This window comes from Taeniopygia guttata, chromosome 18, assembly GCF_048771995.1.
Source record: "Taeniopygia guttata chromosome 18, bTaeGut7.mat, whole genome shotgun sequence".
Lineage (NCBI taxonomy): Eukaryota > Metazoa > Chordata > Aves > Passeriformes > Estrildidae > Taeniopygia > Taeniopygia guttata.
Window position 1 is genome coordinate 2,713,596 of NC_133043.1, and position 13,527 is coordinate 2,727,122.

General features: G+C 52.4%; 1 protein-coding gene and 2 long non-coding RNA genes across 4 annotated transcripts in view; 1 reads left to right on the forward strand and 2 right to left on the reverse strand.

Annotated features, from left to right (window-relative positions):
- LOC140685244 (uncharacterized) overlaps positions 1 to 13,527 on the reverse strand; it is a 16,425-nt gene continuing 2,898 nt past the window's right edge. Inside the window, exons 2-3 of the long non-coding RNA XR_012058554.1 lie at positions 4,434 to 4,500; positions 1 to 592 (exon numbers count right to left, since the gene is read on the reverse strand). This is a non-coding gene — a long non-coding RNA (uncharacterized lncRNA). The remainder of the gene's footprint in view (positions 593 to 4,433; positions 4,501 to 13,527) is intronic.
- On the reverse strand, positions 10,043 to 13,024 carry LOC115497666 (uncharacterized). The gene is made up of 2 exons (XR_005982120.2): positions 12,887 to 13,024; positions 10,043 to 11,120 (listed from the first exon to the last, which is right to left on the reverse strand). It is a non-coding gene; the product is annotated as an uncharacterized lncRNA (long non-coding RNA).
- FAM20A (FAM20A golgi associated secretory pathway pseudokinase) overlaps positions 11,821 to 13,527 on the forward strand; it is an 18,042-nt gene continuing 16,335 nt past the window's right edge. Inside the window, exon 1 of one of the 2 annotated variants that reach the window (XM_072936875.1) lies at positions 11,821 to 13,177. In XM_072936875.1, the coding sequence (XP_072792976.1) occupies positions 12,630 to 13,177 (548 nt within the window). In that variant the 5' untranslated portion in view covers positions 11,821 to 12,629. The remainder of the gene's footprint in view (positions 13,178 to 13,527) is intronic. The other variant, XM_030287531.4, reaches the window with a different exon arrangement.

Below are 13,527 nucleotides of genomic sequence, written 5' to 3' on the forward strand. Positions count from 1 at the left end.
AAAATACACCACTCCTTTATACAGAGCTTTGTGAGGACCAACTCCATTGGTCCTGAAGTGAAAACAACCCAGAGCATTGGTGCAGAGTGCTTGATGCACAGTGATAGAACTTCACTATAAACAATGTGAACAACAAGAGAGACAAATAATTATTTACATTCTTCTCCAGCTCTTTCCCAGGCTTCTGCCTGGCTAGAAACTCTGTTTCTCTCTTTGACGGAATCTGAGACCCACAGCCTTGGTGCAGCCTGAGGCTGTGAGTTCTGGTTCTGTCAGTTCCTGGAGAAAGAGCCCAGCCCCATCTGAGCACAGCCACCTCTCAGGAGCTGTACAGAGTGACAAGGCCACCCCTGGGTCTCCTTTTCCTCACAGGGTTTGTGTTCCCAGCCCCTCTCCAGCCTCGTTGCCTCCTCTGCTCAAACCCTCATTCACACTGCAGCCCCAGCACACAGATCAGGCTTTTTGTCAAACAAATCCCATTCCAGGCGGCTGGCAGCACAGGGAAATCTGCCGTGGTGCTGCTCTGAAGGGTTTACAGCTCACTGCAGCACTTTATAGCTGCAGTTGTTTCCATGAGCGAGTCCAAGAGAGGCTGTGAACAGGAAGGAATTAGGCACTCATGCAAAGAGCATTAAAGTCAAGGGGAATCTTTCCATTGACTCGAGAGGGTTTGGCTCCCAGCCCTGGATATCAGGGGCTGTTGTGGGGGATTTGGAGCAGGAAATGGGAGCAGGACTTTCCAGGTTTTCTCAGCATTTGTTATGGAGTTTACACAGGAGGTCTCCGTGCTCATTTTTCTGCATGTAAATTAACAAGTGACTGTTCCTCCAAGGTGCATAAGATACAGACCCAGGTGCTGATCCCCAATGCCATCAGCACCCCCAGACACAAATCAACACTTCACACCCCCCAGCAGCACCTCCAGCCTGAGAAATCACCTGGTGAGCCCTTCCCCCATCTCTGAGCTCGTCCCCTCCAGGCTCCCAGACCTGGGAAAAGCTCCACAGCTCCAGGTAAGAGAATCACAGAGTCATGGAAGGGTTTGGGTTGGAAGATTCCTCAAAGATCACCTCAAACATCACCCCTGCCATGGCAAGGACACCTTCCAGGCTGCTCCGGGCCCTTCTAACCTGGCCTTGGGCACTTCCAGGGGCACTTCAGAGCTCTGGGAATTCAATCCCAGCCCCTCACCACCATCGCAGGGAGAATTTATTCCTAATATCCCATCTAAACCTGATCTCTTTTAATTTGGGCCTATTCCCCCTTGTCCTGTCCCTACAATTCCTGAAGAAGGGTCCCTGCAGTCTCCACACCACCATCTCCTCTCCAAAAAATCCACCCCAATTTCAGATTTAAAAGACAGGCAAAGTGGTGAAGCAGGGAAGGTTCCTTCCCACATAAAGCAGCCAAAAAATAATCACAGTGCAGAGGGAGCACTGTGGATTACTGATCCCACCTAGCACAAACACATGGCTGAACAGCTCCTTAAAAACACTCCATGGATGACTCCTGGAAGTAATCGCCAGCAAATTTTATTTGTGGGAAAGCACAGCAGAGCTGAGCTATATTTAATAGTGGAAAGAAGATAAAAGTAATCTCCAAAGGTCTGAAAATGCAGTCTCTGTGCTTGGATAAACTTGGGTACATCCTCATGCTCCTTCTTTCCATTCCATTTGCCTCTGGGGTTTTTCCTAAAGCAGAGCTTTTTCTCCCCAAGTAATTTTTCCTACAAAGCTCTGCAAAGAACCATGGCTGGCATCTCTCGTGGCAGCAGCATCCACTTAGAAAGCTCTGGGTGGCCCCAAAGTCACCCCAAACACTCAGAGTGTCACGGTGTTAGCGCTGAAATCATTGCACACGTCGATTTTTATGTAAATTGGTGCTCACTGTTTACTCCTGGTAAGATTAAAATGCTCAGCATCAGCTCCAGGTTTTCAGGGCTGTGAATTCAATTTGCAGAGGGCACCTGAGAGAGAGGGGGATGTTTTTTGGTTTTTTTTTCCCTGGGAATTAATATTGTTTGTTTGGAATATCTGAGAGGCTGGGAAGCCATCATTCTGGATCATAGCTTATGTGAAAGACAAAGGTTATTTAAAAAAAATTCTATTTGGAGTCAAACTCACCTTATTCCTTTCAAGAAGCTGCTGCTTTTCTTCTTAAACCTTTAACTTTGGCCCTTTCTGAGTGTAAAATCTGCCTGTTTGTGTCCCCAGCTCCTGGCCTGAGTCCCCCCTGCTAGTGCTGGTAGCACAGAGCTACAAGTCTGTCAACTCCAGAAAATGTGCTTTTAACGTTCCCACAGGGGCACATTAAAAATGGGCTTTAAAGTACGAATTTAATGACTTGGGATAAAATTGAGTTTGTGTGCAATATCTGACTCTAAAAGTGTGTAAATATTTCATTAATTCATGCAGGGACAGAGGGAAGAGATTTTGGGGAGGGGAGGGGAGGGGAGGGGAGGGGAGGGGAGGGGAGGGGAGGGGAGGGAAGGGAAGGGAAGGGAAGGGAAGGGAAGGGAAGGGAAGGGAAGGGAAGGGAAGGGAAGGGAAGGGAAGGGAAGGGAAGGGAAGGGAAGGGAAGGGAAGGGAAGGGAAGGGAAGGGAAGGGAAGGGAAGGGAAGGGAAGGGAAGGGAAGGGAAGGGAAGGGAAGGGAAGGAGCACTGAGTGCCACGTCCAGGCCTTCCTTGGGCACCCCCAGAGACTGGACTCCCCCTCCTCCCTGGGCAGCCCCTTCCAATGCCTGACCACTCATTCCACGGAGAAATTCCTCCTGATGTCCAAGCTGAACCTCCCCTGGTGCAGCTCGAGGCCATTCCCTCTCGTCCTGCCCTTCCAGCGTCCCCTCCTGCACTGAAACCTTTGTCACTGTCAGCACCAGAAGCCGCTGGTGGAGATCCCACCACGAGCAGAAAGGAAGGAATTCCCAGCCTCCCACTCTGGCCATGTCCAGCCCTTCTCTCCACCGTCACCCACGTCCCAGCAGGCTCCTGAACAGCCCTGTGGCCAAGCCCAGAGCTATTTTTGCACTGTTGATGCCCCTCAGAGCCTGTGCCAGCTCCCACAGGAACATCCAGAATATAATGGGACAAGCTCAGGCCAGGCAAAGAAAGAGCTCAGTTGTCACCTTGTTTTCAAGGACATTCTGCAGCTTTCCCCTACTTAACTGTGTCTCCAGCTAAAGCCAAACAGTTGCCATATGAGCAAAAAATTCCAGCCCTCAGGAGATGTGGATCCTCAGGGATCCAGCAGAATGACAGCAACCTCAGCTGTAATTATTGCCCTGCAATCTGCATGTCATGAATAAATTGGGAATTCAGCAATAGCTGCAATCACCACTCACAGTTTGATGGGGAAGACGGGCAGCAATTGAGTGCTGGGTAAATATTCATTTTTGATCTTTCCCTGGCAACAGGGAACATTGTCCTGTGGAAGCCCCACACAACAAAAAGAGGGATAGAGTGCAGGGCCTGACCTCTGCACCCCCCAAAACTTCTGCACCCATCAGCTGGGCTGGGGAGAAAGGTGGATAATTTAGAAAATGAGAAAAAACTTTAACCACAACTAAAACTGTGGCTTTTCTCCTCCTGTTCTTTGAGCCATTTGGTTTACAGATGTTTTTAAGAGCTCTCAGAGTGTGGCAGTCAGAGCCAATAGGGCACTCATACCATGGCCAAAGGGACAATTTGCTCTTCTGAGCTCAATTTTGGGTGCATGGCCTGAATGTTCATCTTTTGTGCACTGAAAACACCAAAAATGGTGAATTGGAAACATCCAACCCACACAGCGCAGTGCCAGGCTGGAGGAGGAAAACAAACACCCCTGGTACCCCCAGATCTGATGGAGAAGGTGATCACTTCCAGCTATCCAACAGATTTCTGCTCATCAGCTGCTTCCCTCTGTAATTTATTTTTGATTCTGGAAGTGCTTGAGCCAGCTGGTGCCTTCCCTGAGCTTGAGGAGGCTTGAGAAGGCTGAGCTGGAACAGAGGCTGGACAGAGCTCCAGAATAAAGCAGGGATTTATTCAAAGCATCTCCTCCATGGATCTACCTTGGGCAGCACCAGAGCCCAGCCAGGGCTCACCCAAATGAACCAAAATGGTCCCAAAATGCACGAGCACTCCCGGGGGCTCTCCCTGGGATCAGTTCTGCTCCATTGGCACCTTGGAGTTCATTGTCCCATTCCAGCTTCAGCCCAGGCAGTCCCATCCTGCTTGTTTTTCTCTCTCCAGCCCACGGTGTTTGTGCTCCTGGGCTGAGGTTTGGATCATTTGTCCTTGGTGCCCAGCTGGAGCAGGAATTGTTTTGTCTCTGCTCAGCATCCCCTCATGTGGAGCCCAGACATCTTAGAGGCTGGGAACCCATCATTCTGCATCATAGCTTATGAAAAGACAAAAGGGTTGGTTTTTTTTAATTATATTTGGAGGCAAACTCACCTTATTTTTTCTAGAAGCTGACACTTTTCTTCTTAAACCTTTAAAGCACACTAAAGCAGCACAGAATCTGAAAAACATAAAAATATAAAAACTAAACCTGAGGCATCAAGCTGAGGCAGCTGCAAATCCCATGAGGGAGGTGCAGACCAGCCTCTGAACCCCCAAAGAGACACTTTCCATGCCAGAGACAGGATCCCACTTTGCTGAGCAGATTTGGGGCACAGGAGAGAGCGAGGGGAGGTGAGCCCAGCACCCCTGCCAAGGGCAGGTCCCTCACCCCTGTGAGCCCCACCTGTCCCTCTGCCACCCCTCTGTGACCTTCAGAGATGGCTCAGGGTGACCCAGGGGAACACCTGGAGCAGCAGAAAGCCAAGAGACAATTCCAGCAGTTTGCAGGGGCAGCTGGGCCTCCTCTCACTGCCAATTGAAGAGTTTCCCTGACAGTGTCTTATATAAATATTAGACATCCCCACACACCAACAGCTCCTCCAGGCAGGACACAAATGACAAGGGCTCCTCAGCTCTGTGCTTCCCACCATCACAGGAGCCCAGCTACCAAGGACAGCTTGAAAAAATCCTTCTCTGTGGTTACTGCACACAGCAAATGAGCAAAGGCACCTCATGGCATTTGCCTCTGGATGAGCAGCAAGGGCAGGGGGATGAAAAACACAAGGACAAGCACAACCTCCCACCAAGAGCCCTTGTAGCTCACTGCAGAAATGGGATGCTCTGGAAATGGCTCGAGCTCCAGCAGAATCTGTGTGTGAACAGGAGCTGAGTGGAATAATTCACTGTGCACTGACTTTCACCACAGGCCCCGGGATTCAAATCCATGTTCTTTCCAAATGACTGTAATTTCCAGCCCATCTCCTGTGATGAGGAGCACAGCCAGCCTGAAATTCCCCCATGGCACTTGAATAAATACATTAACCTGAGATATAATTTACTAAGACTTAAATGTGAGCTCAGGAAGATCTATTTCTGCTGCAGGAACTTGTGCTAAAATTGGCACCAGCTCTCTCCAAGGCTTTCTCCATCCAGCACGTTGGGCTTGGGGGGAGAAGTCTACCTGTGTCCTTCTCCATAGACTGCAGAGGCTTGAAAAGGTGGAGAGAAATAAGGTCAGAGATGTTTTCCACTCCTGGAGGTGCCAGGAGAGGAGAACAGGGAATAAAGACCAGGACCTGCAGCCCAGGTTCACCCTCATTGGTGGCAAAGGGTCAATAAGGAAGTCAAGGAAGGACAGGGCTGAAAACCAGCTGAATTTTCTGCTGGTAAGAGATCTCTCCTTCTGAGCCCCATTAAAACTATCCTGACTATTTTCTTGCTTCAAAAAATATCTCCAGCAGGACAGGGAGTTCCCTGGTGTGAAATGAGATGAACCAAGCAGAACTGACCCCTACAGCAGCACTGGAGAGCAGCTTCAGCCCAAGATCATTGCTCTGGCACAGGAATTCGTGTTTAAAATGCTGGGGGGAATTTTACACAGAGATATTTGAACCTATACGAGGTCCCAGCACCACAATTCCATTTAAAATTGATCTGGACACAAGATTGTGCTGAAAACATATAGAGAACACTCCCAGGCTCAGCAGGAATTCTGTTACTGCAGGGGATTCACGGGTTCTCCTTGGTTTATGTTCTAAATCCTCAGCATTGGTGCTGCTTTCCAATGAAGTGAGCAAACGGGCAGCACAGTTGGTGAGCAGTTAAGGTCTAAATGGTTTGGTGGTCAGAAAGGCAGAGGAGGTGGCAGTGATCAGTCTGGGTGTGATCACCCCCATCCTGCAGCCACATCCAGCCTGGCACCCTCAGGATTGGAGCTCGTCCTTTTTTTTTTTTTTTTTTTTTTTTTTTTCCGTTTCCTTTCTTACTAAATGCCAGATTTATTGCAGAATAAGCTGTTGTACAAACCCTACATGAGCACTGTGTTCCAAAATCATTAATTTTATTACCCAATCCTCTGTGCACAGAGACACTCCCCCAGAAGAGTTATTGCCACCACTTCTGGGGCCAGCACAGAGCCAAGGCTAAGGTGACCCTGGTGACAGCAGAGATTAACAGGGGTAGGAAAGGGAAAAACAAACACACACACTAAAAAAAAAACCTCTGGAAAAGCTGAGCAGGGCAGTGGTATCCCAAAAACTTCCTGGGAAGTGGAAGGATCTTCCCCTTTGGCTGACATTGTGCTCACACACACCTGACCACTCTGCAGTTTCCTTTTGACCACCCCAATTTATGTGTTAATTAATGATTTCCACTCTGGGATGAGGATGAAAGGGCTTTACCCCATCCCCTCAGTACAGCAAACACTGAAAAAAGAGTTTGGGAGTGACACCTTCACTCCCTTTCCTCTTCTTTCCCTGACGGTTCTGATACATGAGGGCATTTCCCAAAAACCAAGGTGTACAGAAGTGCTGGAATAAAACAGCAGAGGAGGAGGAGGAGGAGGGGGAGGAGGAGAGGAAGAGGAAGAGGGAAAAGGGAAAAGGAACAAGAAGGGGAAGAGGAAGAGGAGGAAGAGGAAAATGTTTTTTTTCTCCTTCATCCCATAAGTGATCCCTTGGCACTTCCAGTGCCATCCAAGGTCCTTCCCACACCCTGATCCCACCCACAACGTGCCCCCAGGATACACAACATTCATCCCTACCTCCTTTAGCTGCTCCCCTTTATCTTCCCACTAAAACCCTCATTTCCCAGCCTGGCTGTGCCTGTGTTTTTCCTTGGGATGAGATGTGCCTTTGTAAGAGCAAACAGCACCCAGGATTGTAGAATTTCCTCTGAATTGTTGAAATCAGTGATCCTGCAGACACAGAGGAGTCCAGCAGCCTCCTCCATGGAGGGACACAATGTTCAATTAACTCCTGAGGCAACTCATTAGCTCCTGGAAATTAATGCTGCTCTTTTCTTTAGAGGATTTGCTTTTGAGGACAAAGATGTCCCAATGTCCATCACAGCCTACCATGCCCCAAAACTGGAGACTGGCTGTTTTCTTTTGTGGTCTGGATGAACTGGTGCTGGGCTGAGAGCTGGAAGTTTGGGATCCATCTGTGATTTTCCCATCACTGGGAGGAAGCACAAGGCCTTTCATTTTCTCTGGTTTGTACACAATCCTTGTCTCATCCACTGTCAAGATTTTAAATTATCATACAGGAAGTCTCACCCCAGCCCTCAGTGGTTTTACTGAGAAACTGGTGAGCAGGGATTAGTTTCAGGGTTTGGAAAATGTTACAGCAGCTTTGGAGAGAGGCTCAAACCCTCTGCCCTGGGTTTGGGGCCTGGCCTATCCAACAGCAAAGGGAACATCTGTGCCTCTTCCCAGCTAACAAATAGACAAATAAAATAATAAGAGCTCCTCTCTTCAAAAGCCATTAAAACAAAATAAAAACCCTCTGCAAACAATCTGCGTTTTATCTTCTTAATGGCCCCAAAGCCTCCACTTGTCTACAAAAACAATTTCACTCAGCAAGGGTTGAGGAATATTCCTTTCAAATGGTGCACTAGATGTCCCACGGAGACCACTACACAGTTAACTACCAATAAAAGCAATTCCACAAACTAAACACTCGCTAAGCAAGGCGTGTGCGCAGCCCGGCGTCGTTGGCAGACAAGGAGCGGGATTTGCTGCACTTTAACCTCCAACGGCACCAGCGGGCTGCTCCCGTCCCCACGGCAAGGCTGGCTCCAGCCACTGAGTCCATTGGAGAGGGATTTGTTTTGCTCTCTTGGAAATCAGATCCCAAAAACTCAGCCCAGGCTGAGCCCCTGCCCGGCCGGCCAAAAACCCCTGGTGTTGCTCAAGAGGTCGGCGCCGTTTCCCGGTCAGTCCCAGCATGTCCAAGACAAACAGCCCTGTGACATCTGGGCTCCGTGTCATCCCAACCCTTAGAGATGTGCAGGTCACCCTTCTCCACCAGCTCTGCCTGCACAGAGCTTCTCCAGGCTCCCTGGGTTGGTGTCCACCCGCTGGATTTCGGACAGGAGTGCTGGGAGCGTGGCAGAGCCTTCTCAGCCCCCACACCCCATACAAGGGTTCATGCCCGCCCCACCCTCCTGGAAGAGGATGGTTTGGTGTTGGGATTGACCATGGAAAGCTGCCACAGCTCCCCAGGATTTTGCTCTAAGGCAGCTCCAGGGATGCTCAGACAGAGAGAGGGAGGTGGGGAGCAAAGCCATGCAGGAGGCCCCAGCACACAAGAGCAGCTCGCTTGGACCATGAGGGTGCTTCCCTCTGGTTTGTGCTTAGCTGTGCAAGTTCATTGCCAAGAGGGAGAGGATCCACCCAGACTCCCGAGCCCTGAGCAGCTGGGAGCTCGCTGAGGCCAAGGGATGAGCCTGGAGCAGCAGCCAGGAGGAGAGGTAGATGGGAGGAGGGAAATGAAACCACTGATGGGAGCTGCTGCCAGGGATGGGGAAGTGTTGGAGGTGTCATGCCTGGGGCACCTCTTCCCTTCTGCTTTCCCTGTCCTGCAGTGAAAGAGGATCTTGACTCATTCCCGCTTTGCGTGTTTCTAAACATTTCCTTTTATACCCTATAACTGCATTTTTGTACCAAAAAACCCTCTGGAGTGAACACACTTCATCTCTCAAGACTCCTCTCCAACATGAATGGAGAGGCACTAATTGCCCTGTCAGGGTCTCCAGGGCTCTCCTCGATGTTGTTAGCTATCAAAAATATGTTCTCAATTTAAGCACTTGGCCCAAATATTTCAGTTTTAGTTACAGGCTGAGACAGAGTAACAGCAAGAGCTTCTCCCACCAGACCAGCAGAGACTGGGAAGGGCTCTCACACCCTCCTGGTGGGGAAGCCCCAGCCCCGAGGGTTCAGGCAGAGGGGAGCCCCCCCAAGAGAGGCACCACCATCCCGGGAAACAAAAAACCCAGCCCTGGTAGGAGGCTGTGCCCAGCGTGGGAGGTGCTCTTTGGGGACTATGAGGACACCCAAAACAACCACCAATGTCATCACCACCATCATCAACATCACCATCGTCCCTACCATCGCCACCATCATCATCAACATCATCACCATAATCACCACCACCACCACCAACACCACCATCACCACCATCATCACCATCACTGCCTTCACCACCACCATCACCCCCACCATCACCACCAACACCACCACCACCATCATCACCACCACCACCACCATCACCATCACCACCACCAGCAGCAGCATGCAGGGAGAACATGGCCCTGCTGCTCTGAGTCCCAGCTGGCCCAGGAGCAGGAGCAGAGCTGCGGGATGTTCTCCTGGCACGTCTGTGCTCTTGTCAGTGAAGCAGCAAATGCAGAACTTGGCTCCTCCAGCTGATGTTTTTCTTCCCTTTGTGATGCTGTGGAGCTGCCTTGGTGTTTAATCCTCGAAATTAACGGCAGTGAGAAAGGGATAATTCTCATCTCCTCCCTTCTGCAAACATTACAATCTGCAGGGTGGGACTGGGCAGCTCTGCAGCATTTCAAGTTAAAAAGACAAAAAGCAGCAGACAGAGGCATTTACCTTTTGGCAAGTCAAAGGCGTCCCTAAGGAAGATGGGTTTTAAATCCATACTGTGTGAAAGAATTTAAATTACATACTTAAAACTCCAAATACTGTAAGCTGCGTGTCTGGAAAAACAAGAGGAATACCCTTTGTTTATTAAAAAATGACTTTGAAAAGGACCTGGCTGGCTCCTATCTGAAATACAAAGGAAGTATTTCTTACTCTGAGATGTCATCATACATTTATTTAAAGCTTTAATGATACGTTTTGGATGTCTTCTATGCCTGAACATTTCTCCACCGCAGTTGTCTGGAAGAAGGAGCTTTTTTTTCTCCCATCTTTAAATAGTAAATGAGGCAAATTATCTCATGGTAATTCCAAATGGTAATTTGGTTCCGCTGGAGCTGTCAGTGCCCTATCAAAATAGTATTTCCAGGTTCATTTTAGGAACACATCCACCCCTTCCCGCGGGCTGGGATGAGTTCTGCTGAGCCCTGGGGTGGGAAGGGATGCTCACCTGCAGGCCAGGGACCCCGGCTGGGCAGAGCCACGAACCAAGAAAGCAGAACAGGAGATGTGTGTGGGACAGGCTCCAGTGGGATTCCCTGCTCCAAGGCACTCCAAGCCATGGGTGAGCAGGGAAGCATCACTGTGGCATTGTGGAAGCATCACTGTGGCATTCTGGAGCACCACTGAGTTGTTCTAAATAGTAATAACAGTGATTTTGCTCTGCAGCCAGATGGGAGCTGGCAGTCCCAACTGCTTTGGGAAGGATTGTAGCACTTCAATTTATCACAGATTAATGGGGTTGATTTATTATTTTTTTGTTTCTTTTTAATTAGCCTCATTAAAAGCCAAACAATCTCACTGCAGAGAATGCAAACAACAGGGGCACGGGCCCAGGCACTGGTGGTTCCTGGTGCCTTTGTCCAGAATTAGCGTTGCAAACCAGGGAAGATTTATTAATGGTTCCTGGGAGAGATTAGCAATGGGGAAACAGCTCAGGGAGGATTAGGAGCCAAGCAAGTATCAGCCAGTTTTTGGTGGAGTGTTTGTCAAAAGCTGTTCTTTGAGTTTGAAGTGAGTCCGCGGGTGTCCATCGATGGGCTGGTAGCCATGGAGCAGGGCTTGCTCCTGGGGATTCATCCAGGTTTGCTGAATCCTGGGGTTCAACTTCATCTGGGAGATCTTCTTAAAAATAACTTTAAGAAATAGAAGAAGAAGAATGCTATTGCTAGTGCCAGGCTGTTGCTCCATCTCGGGTTTATGATGTCACTGTTTGGGGAAGCTGCCAGGTCACCTGGCCTCGGAGGACCAGGGTGTCCCCAGGCAGAGTGTGCAGCTGCAGCACACCCCCCTTTGCTCTCCCCTAAGCCAGCTGACCAGCGAGCTGGCACTCATTTCCCCCTGTTTACACCCAGCTTCATGTCCTGGAAGCTCCTTCTCCCCACCTGAGAAGGATCAGCTCTGTGCCTTCCCATCCTGCAGACCCCAACCCAGCACCTCTGAGCAGAGCCCCTGCCCGCCCCACACCTTCCCAGTACAGCACCCTAAAATATCCCCTCTCCACTCCTCATGTCTGGTCTAGAGCCTGAAGGGATCCAAGTGCAATCATTTTACCAATTTTGTCCCTAAAGGGCACAGAAGGGGGGCACAGCTGGTGTCCCCAAAAGCCAAGCAATGTGGGGAGCACATCCTTTCCTCCCACTGATCCTTGCTGGCCACAGCAGCACCAGTTGCACATTGTGCTTATAAATCTTCTGTGGAAAACACATAAAATTTGGCATTATGAAAAATAATAAAAATAAATTCAGAGCAAAAACCCCCAAACCTGAAACCCAAACTCTTCAAATATCAAAAGACTGAGCAATTTGGAAAGTGTATTTCTAAAGGAGAGTAAGAACCGTCTGCCAAAGATCAGAAGACCAAGAGGACAGGTCTGTTTGAGGTCCCTGCAGCCACCACGCAGCCCAGGGGATTGTTTTCTCTCCCCTTCTGGATCAAAGGAGCACCTCTGACATCAGGACAGGCGCTCGGCCAGCAGCCCCTGCGATGCCCTTTTGCTCAGTCCGGCCCCCAGAGCCTCCCCTCGCACAGCGCCGAGCCCTGCTCCAGCCAGCTGAAAACAAAACCGACTTCTCCCTCTTTCTGCAGTTTATTTTCTGTTCTCCCTTCAGCACAGTGCCGGAGCCAGCCCAGTCTGGTCACGCTCCCGCGGTGCTCCGCCAGTTTCTCCTCCCTTGGCCGGGGCTCTCCCCGTCCCTCGCCCCGGGCTCTCCATCCCCCAGGATGGGCGCGATGCTCCCAGCCCGAGCTCATCGCCGCGGCCCGGCCGCTCCCAGCAAACTGCAGGGAGGAGTTGCCTCAACCACAGGGGATTTTTTTAAGAATTAAGAAAATAAAAGCGGCCTCTGAACCATCTGCCGGCCCCAGGAGGGGCTGCAAGCCCAGCTGTGGGGGGACAGAGCACGCAGACAGCAGAGGGGTTCGAGAACACGGGGTGATGTGCGTGGGATCGGTGGGACCCCCTGCTCCAGGGCACTCCAACCCCCTCCCCTCGCCCCGTTCCCACACAGCCCCCGGCACCCTCCGGCTGCTGCCAAAGCTCCCAGCGCCGACTTTCCGCCTTCGGGAGAGGCGGCGAAGCCCCCGGAGGAGCCGGAGCAGCGGGGGCTGCGCTGGGCGAGCGGGCGGGGCAGAGCCCGGGCCCGATGGGCTCGGTCCCGCCGGCACCGGCACCGGCACCGGCACCGGCACCGGCACCGGCACCGGCACCGGGAGCGCGTCCGGGGGAGGCTCCCACGCTGCCGTGCCCCCACCCCCGCTCCCCCGCCCCGGGCCCCGAGCGCCCTGCCCGGTCCCCGCCCCGAGGTGCCCGCACCCCCCGGCTCCGCCGCTGGAGCTGCCCCGGGAGCCGGCGGTGTCCCATCCCCGTCCCGCTTCCCGGTGCCCCGCAGCCCGCACCGACCATGCCGGGGCCGCGGCGGGACCGCCCGGCCGTGCTGCTGCTGCTCGGGGCGCTGCTGGCGGCGGATCTCTACTTCCACCTGTGGCCGCGGGCGCGCCGGGAGCTGCGGAGGGTCTCCCCGGGCTGCCCGTGCCCCGCGCCCCCCGCGCCGCTGCCCCGCACCGCCCCCGCGCTGCGCCGCCTCTTCGCCCACCCGCTGTACCGCGCCGCCCCGCCGGGCCCCGCCGAGCCGCTGCTGGGCGCCCGCGAAGCGCTGCGCTACTACCGGCGGAAGGCGGCCCGATGGAACAGGTGCGTCCCGCTGCCCCCGCGCCCCGCACCGCGCAGCCCCCGCGCCGCCGGCTCCGGGCACCCCGCGCCGTGCATCGCCTCCGCACCCCCTGCCTGGGCATCCCCTGGGCACCTCCTTCCTGGGCACCCCGTTCCTGGGCATCCCCTGGGCACCTCCTTCCCCGGCACCCCCTTCCCGAATACCCCCTGGGCACCTCCTTCCCCAGCACCCCTTTCCTGGGCATCCCCTGCGCACTTCCGTCCCCGGCACCCCGTTCCTGGGCATCTCCTGCGCACCTCCTTCCCCAGAACCCCCTTCCCGAATACCCCCTGGGCACCTCCTCCCCCGGCACCCCTTTCCTGGGCATCTC